Source organism: Salvelinus sp. IW2-2015, linkage group LG16 (genome assembly GCF_002910315.2).
Source record: "Salvelinus sp. IW2-2015 linkage group LG16, ASM291031v2, whole genome shotgun sequence".
Lineage (NCBI taxonomy): Eukaryota > Metazoa > Chordata > Actinopteri > Salmoniformes > Salmonidae > Salvelinus > Salvelinus sp. IW2-2015.
In genome coordinates, this window is record NC_036856.1 from 12,194,533 (window position 1) to 12,208,279 (window position 13,747).

Consider the following 13,747-nt stretch of genomic DNA (forward strand, 5'->3'; position numbering starts at 1 on the left):
ACTAGCATAGTGAAACAAATCTACTCCATTGMGATTCCAAGCTACGATAGTACACTTGAGTGGCAAGGAAGAGACGGAAAACAAAATTCCAATGATATTTATTATCAAAACACCTCAGAACAAAAAGCAATGAAGTGAAGCATTAAGTAAAATAAAGAAATACAATTGTCACAAAAAAAAATGCACAGATGAGCAATAACTAAAAGTACACATTTGCACTGTTACAAATGCCCAACAAACCAAGAAATATGCAAATATCAGGGTCAAAATGACAATCTGGACGATTAGAAATATGCAAATATCAGGGTCAAAATGACAATCTGGACGATTATGCATTTCTGTCAATTCTGACATCGATCTCTCTTCCATTCAGCCTGTAGCCATTCATGGTGTGACAGGCTCTCTCGGCAGTCTCCGGGTTGTCGAAGCGAACCACGCCACAGCCCTTGGACTTGCCATTCTCTGTCTTGATGTCAGCATATTGGACGATACCTGCAGAAGAAAGCAGATACGGGTTCAAATTATTTGGCTGACGTTCCAATTGAATCTTGAGTCAGACTCACCATGGTGTAATTGTGAAATGTTGTGGGTTAACTCACACATTAAATTACATTTAAGATTATTATTTCGCAAGAGACTTGACTCCCTAGAACTCGACCAGAGGGGAATGCGTCAGAAAATCTCTTACTTGCTGTTGTAGTTATTAGTATGTTAAATATGCAACCGTTGTAATATCTAGTTACCTTAAAGCAACAATTCAGATTTAAAAAAAATTGTTGGACCACAGCTTTTAGGGGCTTCTGACTCGAGTTTAAAAGGACTAACACTAGGGACTACAGATGTTTAGTGACTTGACTACAGCACTGGCCTCTTGGGTGCAAGAAAGTCCTTACGTACTACCAGTCAAATTGACACCAACTCATTCAAGGTCGTGTTCATTTTTTACAATTTTATACATTGTAGAATAGAAGACATCAAATCTATGAAAACACATGGAATCATGTAGTAACCCAAAAAGTGACAAATCAAAATATATTTTAGATTCTTCAAAGAAGCCACCCTTTGCCTTGACAGCTTTGCACATGCTTGGCACTCTCTCAACCAGCACCTGGAATGCTTTTCCAACAGTCTTGAAGGAGTTCCCACATATGCTGAGCACTTGTTGGCTGCTTTTCATTCACTCGGCGGTCCAACTTAAACTTGACCATTTTATCTCAGTCAAAGACTCAATCATGGACACTGTTACTGACAGTTGTGGCTGCTTTGAGTGATGTATGGGTGGATGTGATGTATGGGTGGATGTGGAGTGATGTATGGGTGGATACTTTGAAGAATCTAAAATATTTTGATTTAACACTTGGTTACTACATGATTCCATGTGTTAGTTGATGTCTTCACTATTATTGTACAATGTAGAAAGTAGTAAAAAGGCCTCCTGAGTGGCGCAGTGGTTTAAGGCACTGCATCGCAGTGCTAGCTGTGCCACTAGAGATTCTGGGTTTGAGTCCAGGATCTGTTGAAGCCGGCCGTGACACCCATAGGGAGGCGCACAATTGGTCGCCAGGTGTACGGCGTTTCCTCCGGCACATTGGTGCGCGGCTGGCTTCCGGGTTAAGTGGGCATTGTGTCAAGAACCAGTTGGGTTTCGGAGGACGCATGGCTCTCGACCTTCGCCTCGCCTCCGTACAGGAGTTGCAGCGATGAGACAATTGGATACCACAAAATTGAGGAGAAAAGTTTAGATTATGTTCTTACCGCATGTATTGAAGGTATCCTTCAGCACCTTCCAGGTGAAGTCATATGGCAGCTACAAGAGAAGAGTCAAATCGATCAGTTGAAGTTTACAATGGTGACTGTCGAATACTAGTTCAATATGCTGAATACGCTTTAACCACAACAATGGGGACACTTATTTCTCTAGAGACACTTACATTCCGGACAAAGATCTGACAGCCCTTCCTGGCGTTGGCCCCAGGACCTCCGGCTCCTCCAAAGCCATTTCCTCCAAAGCCCCCACGTTCCATCTCAGCAGGCCGGTCATACTGGCCTCCAACACCGGCAGCGCCCATGTGGTCCATGGTGGAGCCCATGCGGTCAAGCCCGGTGGTCGGGAAGCGGTCCATGCCAGCAGACCCCATGCGGTCAAAGTTGGTTCCCATCCTCTCCATGCCGGTGTTCATGCGGTCCGCCATGCCCATGGGGGAGGTGAAGTCCAGGCCGGCAGACATGCGGTCTAAACTGGATGGGCCTAGGCAGTCAAACCCAGCTGGGCCCAGGCGGTCCATGCTGGAGCTCATACGATCCAGGCCAGAACCAAGTCTGTCCATACTAGGACCCAGCCGGTCCAGCCCAGAGCCCATACGGTCAAAGCCAGAGCCCCCCAGCCTGTTCAGATCAGACACACGGTCCATCCTCTCCATCCCACCCAGACGGTCCATTCCACCACCCAGGCGATCCATGCCAGAGCTCATGCGGTCCATGCCCAGTGAGCTACCTGTAAGTCGAGGGAAAACAGAAAACAAAAGAAACGACAACGACAATTGAGGCAGAGTTTAGGTCCTGTGAGAAATCAGCTTCAGGCGTGTTCAACACATGAGCAAGAAATTTAGCAAATCCTTAAAGTACTTACCCATTCCTCTATCAAAGGACTCCCCAAAATTATTGCGAGACATGCCCATTTCATTTCGACCACACTCCCGGTCAAAAGCACCACCAATCTCACGGTCCATCTCTGACAACACAAGAGATAAAACTATTAGAAGACCAGCCAAATGTGAACGTTCCATGTCAGAGTGAAATTAATTTCCTTACCATTCATACGTCCCATTCCTGATGGTCCAAAGCGCTCCATGTTGTTCATTCCTCCACCAAAGTTATCCATGTCTTGAGAAAAAAATCAGAACAAAATGTCATCTTTAACACTCAAAAGTATTAGAAAAAAACACAATGCAAACGATTTGATGAACTGAACTCATTCAACGCAGTACAAAACATACATACCTCCCATTCTACCCATGCCACCACCGAAGCCCATGCCATCCATGCCTATAAACCAAACAATTAGTAAGTGACTGAAAGAAGTCAAATTAAAGTTCTAAGTGAAGGAGGATCACAAAGACAGCCCCTTACCCCCAGGTCCCATGTTGCCCATTCCTCCACCACCACCTCGGTTCAGTGCGGTGGCGTCAATGGGTTGGCCACCAGGCCCCAGTCCCTGCCCAATGCCACTCAGGCCACCTGAGGGAAAAGCAATGGATGACTGAGAGAAACAAATACTACCAGCCCTTCTATTGAAGATCCTATGGAAGCTAGCCTTGAAGATACTCAACATTTTGGACAGATTAGTTCTGTTTTTCGTTTACTTTGGGGGGAGACACATTGTACTTACGGGGTAGTGCTGGGGGTCTCTCCGGTGGTGCAAAGTCTCCTTTTGGCAAGGACTTCTCATCCTGAAATATCCAACACAAGCATTGCTTAAAATGTGTACAGTTTGAACATTTACTAAAATTAACAAATGTTAGTCTCTAGAATATATGTTGCTTACCAGCTTGACATGCATGACCCGGTTGAACAGTAGTTGACCGTTGAACATGCTGACGGCTTGGACAGCTTCAATAGGCATGTCAAAGGTGACAGTGCCCATGCCCCTGCTATTCCCATCCTTGTCCTCCAAGATGTCAGTACGCACCACCACTCCTGCCATGCCAAACACCTCCTTCAGCTTCTTCCAGCCAACCTTGTAGTCCAGCTGGAAACAACATTGCATTGACAATASGGAATCGGAAGATATTATCTAAAAATGCCAGCATCGGCCCGGTGTCTAGTTTAACGRCGATGTGCAAAACCGATGTCAAAGCTGACGTGCATACATATAACATAGGTAGATTACGTAATGGCGCCACGAAAAATACAGCACTACACAGAATAAAAGCAGAAACATACTAAGCGCACACTTCCAACAACTAAACAAGTTCAAGTCAAGCAGTCATTTGAAAGAGTAAGAACATTTGAGACAACTCAAAGGCGAAATCAATTATCGGCAAGATAATGGAATTCATTGCCTTTGACAATCAACCGTTCTCTGTCGTAGATGATGTTGGCTTTCTCCGACTGGTCGAACACCTCGAGCCCCGGCTGTACCAAGTAGGCGCTATTTTTCAGATGTTTCCCTACCGGAGTTACACAGTATTATTGAAACGCACATCCCTGAGCTACTTGCTATTAGCTTCACGACTGACATTTGGACCAGCGATGTCAGCCCCATGAGCATGTGGAGTTTGACAGCACAGTGGGTTGACAAGGACTTCGTACTGAGGAAATCCGTATTGCATGCTCAAGAATGTGCTGGTTCTCATACCACTGCTGCCATTTCAATGGCATTTGAGAACATGTTTTAAACATGAACACACTCCTAGCTCCATTCAAACAACTGACTGGAGAAATAAGCTCATCAACTGCATCTGCAGCAGACGTGATACAGCAGACGTGATACCCTCTGTCATGGCATTGAAACGCCTGCTCAACAAAAATGCCAACAGACCGTCGGGTTAACTTGGAAAAGTACTCTTCTATAGGCTGTGAACAAGCGATTCGGCGGCATTCTCTGAGCCTCTTTACTGTGTCGCCACCATGCTCAATGCTAGGTACAAGGACCGCTACTTRGATGCAGACAAGAAACATGGTTTACGTGAGAATGTTAAACAGCTGGACAAGATGGAAACGGACACAGTGACAGTGCGCACCCGAAGAAGAGAGGCCACGGACAGACAGAGCTGAAACTTCGCTGCTTGACATGCATGATGAAATCCTGGTTGAGACTGAACAAACAATGAAACAGCACAACGAGTGAAAGAAATAGGTTTTGATTATGTTTTACTGGTAATGGGGACATACGTAAATGCCAACAAATTAACTTTTTGGTCAGTGCGTGTGTGTTTCAACTATTTAACTGTACTAGAATGCTTAAAAAGCAGCGAAATTTAAAAGGAAGGAAAATATAGGATATCGGTATCTGCCAAAAATGTCATATCGGTGCATCCCTAATTGACAAGGTTAAAATACTTGCAATAACATAATGCAATATATGACTTCAACTGATATTTAAAAAAATATCTATATTGGCATACTGGACTACAATCCGCGACTTACGTTAGCTACGAAGACCGTGCTTCCGATCTTGCCAGCCTGCAGCCCGTGGATGATCTCATTGGGGATGTTAGAGTTGTTCATGAGGCTGGGGGGGATGTTGACCATGGGTGGGCCGCCCGGTCCTGGGCCCATGCAGTCCATGTTCATCCGCTCCATATTCATGCGATCCATCCCCATGTTCATTCCACCATGGCCGCCTGGGGGCCCACCACCACCTCCACCACCCTGGGCCCTGTGTGAATCCCTCTGGGCAATCACACCATCTGGGTCCTGGGGAAATAGGATTAGAGAAACATTGGCAACATTACCAAACAGGAAATACAAGCCTAATGATAGATTTGTTTTATTCTGGTGTCATTATCTTAAACAAAATATTGCTTACCTCTTTAACCTTCAGGGGCCGACCATTCAGGTTGTGCTTGTTGACCTTCTCCACAGCCTTCTTCATCAGCTCCTCAGTCCTGAACTCAACAATCCTGTTGAGACAAAAACCATGATGAATATCAGGAACTTAAAACTGAGACATCTATTAGAATAAAGACTGGATGAAGAAAATACTTACGCACAACCCTTTGTTGATTGAAGACCGCACAACAGCATCATTGAAGTAGAAAAACAACATTCGAGTTAGTAATCAGTCATGGCAATGTAGAGAACAATGACTTCATGCATATTCAARAACAAGGTTAAACACATTCTACTCACTTGTATGGCCTTAGCCTAGAACAGTCAGCTACTCTTTCAAAATGAGTTGACAGCTTAAAAGCTGGTCACCAGACAATATAATGCAGAAGTCTGGTGAATCTAWACCCTTAAAACATTGTCCACATCAAAAGCAGAAGTCCCACAGACAAAATGGACTCTTGAAGGAAATATCTGTTCGACAAAAACAATTCAATGGACTCAAATCTATTGCACGTTACAACCTCTTGGGGGCTGGGCCCCACTTTAGTCCCAGATGAACAAATCTGCAGCAAAATGGACTTTCCAAACTACTGGAACCTGAATTCCCAATACGACGCCAACCCATGAGATGACGTCATTCAGTGCCAGACTGCAACATGTTCTGTTCAGCGTCACCCACTTGACACGCTTTCATCAACACTCCATGTCTGAAAATCCCCACAATTAAAGAAAAGGAAACTCAAGCTGACAAACACAGGTTTGTCTATTGCACTTACCCTTGATTTGCCTTCTCCGTCCATTAAGTGTTCCACGTACGTTACCTCACCCACTACAAATCAGATTCCAGACGACACACACCAAGGGAGAGAAGCCGAGAGAACAATGGGGGTTTAGAGCAGACACACAAGCGGTTGGTGACCGTGAGCTCGGCCTGCTACTCCAGAGCCTCCCCCCAAGCACCTCAGTAGCACAATTCTGGTACAGATCTACAAAAAGCTCTTACTGGATCTTAAAATGGCTTCTTAGCCTGTTCTRGCCGAGTCCCGAAACACAAAGACCAATAGAATGAAAAGAACAATAGTCAAATAGCTACCAGCCCTGTTATCGGATGGATTGTCATCATGGAGGAACCCTTTTCTAAATATAAACTTGACAGAATGAAAGTTTGCGAAGCCTTTTGAAACCACGAGTCCACCCTTCCAAAATCCATGTTCCTTGTTAAATGTATTTAGAACCACTGACTGATACAACGGTTCTACCGCACCTTTGAATGAATACACACGAAAAACTAAATTGTACCAACTCAGCTATCTCCAATGTCTGAAGAACATGGAATTAAATTTTTGGAAAGTTGTACATACATTGGACCTGGAGGCACAACAGTGTCCAACTTTGTAACTAACAGAGGGACAACCATTGCTAATTCCAGCAAATGAGTCAGCACCATAAATGGACATGAACCAATCCTCAGCTGAAACAAGAACAGGCGTAAGAAGATGCTTCATTTTGTAGACCTGTACCCCAAGAAATCGCAAACACACATCCGTGATCGGTACAACATGGAGATCTGCGGAAACAACAAACCTAAAAAAGAGAATGCAATTTAACGCCACATTCAATTATATCCAAACACTAAATTCTGTTTCTGAAAAGCATTGGTAACCTCTCAGAACACCTATGCTTTATCGTGATTAAAAGCAGGTGCTATTTACTACATTCGACCTAACATATCTATAGCTTTGCCAAAAACATGTAAACGTCTGTTTAAACTGTTAGATAAACAGTACACCGTTGCTTTTGTTGCAGGATCCAAATTGAAGATAAGTTGAGGACAACTGATCCATGCTGCAAATTAAGATAATTACAGAACCAGTTATCAAACATTATAAAATTCTTACATTTGACAATCGCCAAGAAAAGGATCACGCAGAACATACGCAGCAAGAACCGCTTTAACAATTGTAGCGTAAGCACCTGAGAACAATTCATTATGTCTCAAGGTAATAAGTARGTTTTTCTATTTTTCTGCATTTGTGAGAAACGCAATTTGCTATACCATTCAAGACCCAACACAGGAATTGATTGCCCATATACTATAAGCTCTGTACTTCATTTGAAGAGCCCCCGTTAGTTGGTAGATTCCCACTGTTCAATCAAGTGTAGCTGAAGAGATCAAGCACAAATTTATAATGCTATTCGCAGCACTATAAAAATGACTAGCCAAAGGCAGAAATCACAGAACTGTTCTGAAATCTGAAACATCTCGGAGAGTTAGCAGAACACAGGCCAATCCATGGAAAACCCGCTCCCATTTGAAGTTTTGCCACCTAGTCCACATACCAAGAACCTCATAGCTAATAATTGCAACTTGGGTCCTTTACAGGCCAGAGGCCTTCCAGTCAACATGGTGAAGTGGTTCAACACAAATGACCAGTTATGGAAGGCTAGGTTAATTAGCCATGCTGGTCTTCATATCTACAGCGGATCCAACACAACTCTTAACACCTTACCTTTTTCTTTCATTAGATCTTTGAGTGCCTGCCATTTCACATCGTATGGGATGTTGCTGACAAACACACGGTATCTCTTTGATGGGTTTCCATAGGGCTCAAAGCGACCACCTCCACGCTTCTGGGGCCTCTCCTTCCTGGTATTGGGTTCATGCTTGGCCTTGCCGTTCATTTCCCTTTGTAAAGAAAAAACACATTAGCTCGATATGTATGTATTAGGTAACTAAGAATAGATTAACTCATTATGACTTTAGTTAGCTGGCTAGCTAACTTAGCTGCGAACAAATCAGATCGCTTTGCTAGCTACCCGACCGATAAACCTAGTTACCTGGAGTGGAGCCTGATATCGCACTCACGATCATGGTAGGGATGTCGAATTAATGGCTGCTGCAGTCATTATGGGGAGCTCCTTCTAGAGCGCCCGGTTAAAATGCGCATTTAAAAAATTTCTAAATGGCTTAATTTATGAGAAAAGCATTGATTAAATCTGAGTTTGCTTCATTTACTATCAGACCAAATTATGACAATTTTACCATATCTAATTAATGTATATTACGGTACTTTCCATGATGCGGACACAAGCTGACGTTTTGACCACATCGAATTGGGGGGAATTACATCCTTTTTACCTCAGATTGGTGATTTTAGTATAAAAGTTTATAGTAAACACAATGACAAGTTCAATTGCTTAAAAACAGATCAGTATCTTTATTTTTTATATATACATACGCACACACTGGGGGTCGCAAGACTTAGAACGCTATCATTTCCCCCCTTCAAATGGCACGGATAATTCGGGGAGGTCTCTTAGGCTTGGGGCGGTATCCAGATTGTCATACCGACCGTGTGCCATCACGGGATATTTGGTAACACTGAGCCTCTAATACCGAAGATTAACAATGCTAACAAGTATATGTAAAAGCCCATAGAGAAAGCTAACTAAATGCTAACGAGTGCATTGGAAACATTTTATACAGTCTCTTACCTAAACTATTTGCAGGACAGACACCCCATTTTACAAATTAACTCAAAAATGCTACTCAGTTTGCTGCACGCACAAAACAAATATTAGACGGCAAAGCTCTAGATCCAGGAGGGAATTCTCTGCTGTTTCAAAGCCAAGCTTGATTTTGGAAGAAGCTAACAATTTAGCTAGATAGCTACTAAATTAGCAAACCAACTGCACAACTACAGTGCATTTAGCACACTTTAGACAGTTAACTTAGTTAAGATATCTAGCTGGCAAACATTTAATTGTGAATTCCATACCGTAACTAGATCACTGAGTGTGTGCTGCACAACACAGTGACTCACAAGGCTCCGCTCTCATTGTTTTGTAAACAAACGGCGACCCACTTGATTCAAAACGCAACACTTCAAAATGTAGCTAGATGTCCTCTAACCAGTGATGTACACATTCCGTGTGTTTTTTGCGCTGTGTTAACAGGACGCGTAACCTCATCTCCCCCCTTTTGTGCAATTGATTTCAACGTGATAAATCGATGAGTGACTGACAAGCAATGTCCTCTCTAAGCTGCACGAGGGCGCAGGACTGCCACGCAGAAGCAATGCAAGCCACGCAGAGATGCAAGAGATTGAACTTCACTGACTTCGCACTATATAGATAAGTTTGATGAAATCAACATTATAGTCAGCCCCTTTTCAATGCAACAAACCAAAACAAATCTAACTTTGCAATATTGAGTCTGACTTTGTTGTAGGGAGAGCCAGAGTGCAAAGGAGTAGAATTCTATTGGCAGGGATCTCTTTCAATTACCTCCAAGTGAATGCGCTTTTCAGATCAGAGCCTCGCGTGTGCGTGCACATGTTGATATTCTTCGCGAGTTATAACCCAGTTATAGATAAGTATAGGTCAGCAATGGGTAGTTACTGCTTCTTAGAAGAGCACCAAACATGTAGGCTACATTTCTTTGAAAATTCAGGTAAAAAGCTTGTCTTAATTTAAGGGGCAGTGTTGTATTTTGAGACAGGCTTGAATATGCAAATAAGCCAATAGGCAGAGGGGTGGCCTATATTGTCTAATTCTCTGCATGGTAATTGCTTGTTTTGTAGTTTCTTGCATCATACAATGCAATTTACAGTCAAGTAAAAATATTTAATGGCAAGCCCTTCATTATGTAAAAATAAAAATWAAATAAATAAAATAAAAATAAAAGAGTCATGCAATGTAGGCCTGCATTGAACACCACATACAGGCTACTGCAGGCTCTCAGAAATCATAAACTATTTCCAAGTGGAAATGTTATGGGATTTGCTCCATTGGTTTTGTTGGTAGACCTACATTATGCTCAAATAGCCACAATGGCCTATTAGCTACAACTGTACTGGTACAGCCTCAGTGCTCACAGTAAACGTGCACCGGAAGTTGCATTAAGTTCTCACAACTTTCTAGTTTCCACTCACAAGACCTAAAATGTCCTCAGTGCCCCAGAGAATTAGAGGGAACATTGATGACAAGTGTTGCTTTTCTCTTTGTTTTGGTGACCCCGTATCAAAACACAACATTCCAAAATGTAGCTGACTGTCCTCTAACCAGTGATGTAAAAGTCTCCAGTTTCCATGTATTTTTCTTATCTCTCAATCAATGAGAGAAGACTTGAAATAGACAAGATGGCGGAGTACACATTGTTGGATTACTTAAATGACCAAAAAAATAAATTTTAATAACGCAGCATTTTCTAAAACAGACCCCCTGCAACTGGACACGGACATTTTATGAGACCCCTGTCTCCACGAATCGATGATGAAGATAGTGTCATCCATACCAGGTTAGTTGAAAAGTCTCTGGTGACGTTTTGTATAGCCACACCTGTAACTACCAGTATAATAGTACAAATATTTGGGATTTAAATCACATCTGGTGTTACAATCTGTAGCTATTGATTGATGGAGTCGGTCTGATGGTGAACAAGAGTTGAAACGTCCACTTACCAAAAAAATGGCTAGCTACCCTTTGTATTGATGTCTAGAAATGTAGCTGTAATTTATTAGCTAGCTAAATGCAAACTCTTCACTCGTGTTGTATTGGTTATTCTTAGGCCAACTTCAAGAGCCTGTCCGAGTATTTCTGGCCTGGTCTAATTAGTTGCTCTAGCGAGCTAAGGAGTCACGACTTGGCTACGAAAAAGGCGCTGACAGACAGCACGCGGCGGACGGGGTGGCTCAATCATTTTCAATGAAGCCTAGGCGGAGGGCAAAATTGTAGCCTCTCAGCAGAGGCGGAGAAAATAGGATTCTGCTTTATTTTTTCCAAGTGATGCAGTTGTTGACCAATCACAGTAGAAAACAGTCTAGCCCACTCTAGCTAGCTATTTTTTTTATTAATAATTTCTATTGAATGTAAATTCATTTTAATGCATGCTTATGGTGTCAAAGCACACATATTTTCACACGTCAATAATATTTATTTAGCTGCTATGGTCACTGGCGGCTGTCACCCTTGTGTTTGAAGGCACTAGCCGCTTTAACTAGAGGGGCAAGTAACATACTCGGCGGGGAAGTCTGCAATATTCCGCTGGCTGTCTGAAAATAGCTTAGCTTCCCTTTCGCCCTAGCCAATTAAACTCAACTCCAAGATTTACGATGGAGAGGAGCGGGGACTAGTGTGGGTGTAGTGAAGCTCCGATGTCACAAAATGTAGTTATCATAAACTACTGATTTCAGCACCCAAAGAATAGCCCGAAATTACACGTTGTAGTTGAGGGCTTTTCATTGGGTGCTAATCAGAAGACTGATAAAACCTTCCATTGTATGTGATGTCGAAGCTCCAGTCTGCCCACACTAGTCACCGCTCAGCTCCATCGTAAATTGCGGAGGAGTTTTGTCTGCTACTTTCACCCCTTTTCCAGATATGCAATATATTCCATAGGTGGGTTAGCTGACAAAAACGATGTGCACGGAGCAGAAGTCTACATGTTGTTGTGATTCTGAATGGCCAGATCACTAGCAAGAACAACAAGATGAAACAATCTAGTTTGTCATTGATATTAGAGGTCGACCGATTAAATCGGAATGGCCGATTAATTAGGGCTGATTTCAAGTTTTCATAACAATCGGAAATCGGTATTTTTGGACGCCGATTTTGCTGTATTTTTTTTTATACAACTTTATTTAACGAGGCAAGTCAGTTAAGAACACATTCTTATTTTCAATGACGGCCTAGGAACGGTGGGTTAACTGCCTTGTTCAGGGGCAGAACGTTGTTTTCGAAATGATCGTTTCCGGATTCGACCATATTAATGACCTAAGGCTCGTATTTGGTGTGTTATTATGTTATATTTAAGTCTATGATTTGATAGAGCAGTCTGACTGAGCAATGGTAGGCACCAGCAGGCTCGTAAGCATTCACTCAACAGCACTTTCGTGTGTTCTTCCAGCAGCTCTTCGCAATGCTTCAAGCATTGCGCTGTTTATGACTACCTATCAACTCCCGAGATTAGGCTGGTGTAACCGATGTGAAATGGCTAGCTAGTTAGCGGGGTGCGCGCTAATATCGTTTCAAGCTCTGAGACTTGGAGTAGTTGTTCCCCTTGCTCTGCATGGGTAACGCTGCTTCGAGGGTGGCTGTTGTCGATGTGTTCCTGGATCGAGGCCAGGTAGCGGCGAGGAGAGGGATGGAAGCTATACTGTTAAACTGGAAATACTAATGTGCCTATAAGAACATCCAATAGTCAAAGGTATATGAAATACAAATCGTATAGAGAGAAATAGTCCTATAATTCCTACAACTAAAAACTTCTTACCTGGGAATATTGAAGACTCATGTTAAAAGGAACCACCAGCTTTCATATGTTCTCATGTTCTGAGCAGGGAACTTAAACTTTAGCTTTCTTACATGGCACTTACTTTCTTCTCAAACACTGTTTTTGCATTATTTAAACCAAATTGAACATGTTTATTTATTTGAGGCTAAATTGATTTTATTATGTATTATATTAAGGTAAAATAAGTGTTCATTCAGTATTGCTGTAATTGTCATTATTACAAATATATAAAATATATATATATTTTTTATAACTAACTAAATCGCCCGATTAATAGGTATCGGCGTTAAAATCATAATCGGTTGACCTCTGATACCATGTCTATTTTGAGGTGACTGATTTCATGCCAATAACAATGTATTTGAGAGAATTGCTGAATGTGCAAATATATATTTTTGTAAATATTGAAGACGAAATACAGCTTACATGTTGTCAACAACCTAAACCAACCCTGTTTGTTTTGCCCCATAGTTGCGCACGGCTCAGTTGTTGCTAAACAACCAACCCGTCTCGTGTTTGAATAACTAGCTAGTTGGCTATTACTCAAGTTCCAATACACTGAACAAAAATACAAAACGCAACATACAATTTTTACTGAGTTACACTTCATAAGGAAGTAAGGCAATTTAAATAAAATAGGCCCAATCTATGGATTCCATATAATGAATACAGATATGCATTTTTTTTTTATATATATATTTTTTTATACTTGCTATATTGTATTTACTTCGCCACCATGGCCTTTTATATTTGATTTTTATTTATTATATATAATATATTTTGTTTGCCTTCACCTCCCTATTTTATTTTTATTTTCCCTTAGACTTATTTTTCACTGTATTATTGACTGTATGTTTGTTTTACTCCATGTGTAACTATGTGTTTTTAATTGTAATGTGA

At 41.9% G+C, this 13,747-nt stretch overlaps 1 protein-coding gene across 2 annotated transcripts in view; it reads right to left on the reverse strand.

Moving 5' to 3' along the window:
• Positions 1–230: 230 nt before the first annotated feature.
• Positions 231–13,747, reverse strand: part of LOC111975893 (heterogeneous nuclear ribonucleoprotein M) — a 21,169-nt gene continuing 7,652 nt past the window's right edge. The window contains exons 2-15 of one of the 2 annotated variants that reach the window (XM_024004570.2): positions 8,064–8,239; positions 6,330–6,382; positions 5,711–5,718; positions 5,531–5,624; positions 5,149–5,418; positions 3,545–3,748; positions 3,389–3,449; positions 3,130–3,237; positions 3,001–3,045; positions 2,812–2,883; positions 2,630–2,731; positions 1,932–2,494; positions 1,756–1,807; positions 231–492 (exon numbers count right to left, since the gene is read on the reverse strand). In XM_024004570.2, coding sequence (XP_023860338.1) covers positions 329–492; positions 1,756–1,807; positions 1,932–2,494; positions 2,630–2,731; positions 2,812–2,883; positions 3,001–3,045; positions 3,130–3,237; positions 3,389–3,449; positions 3,545–3,748; positions 5,149–5,418; positions 5,531–5,624; positions 5,711–5,718; positions 6,330–6,382; positions 8,064–8,239 — 1,972 coding nt within the window. In that variant the 3' untranslated portion in view covers positions 231–328. The other variant, XM_070447527.1, reaches the window with a different exon arrangement.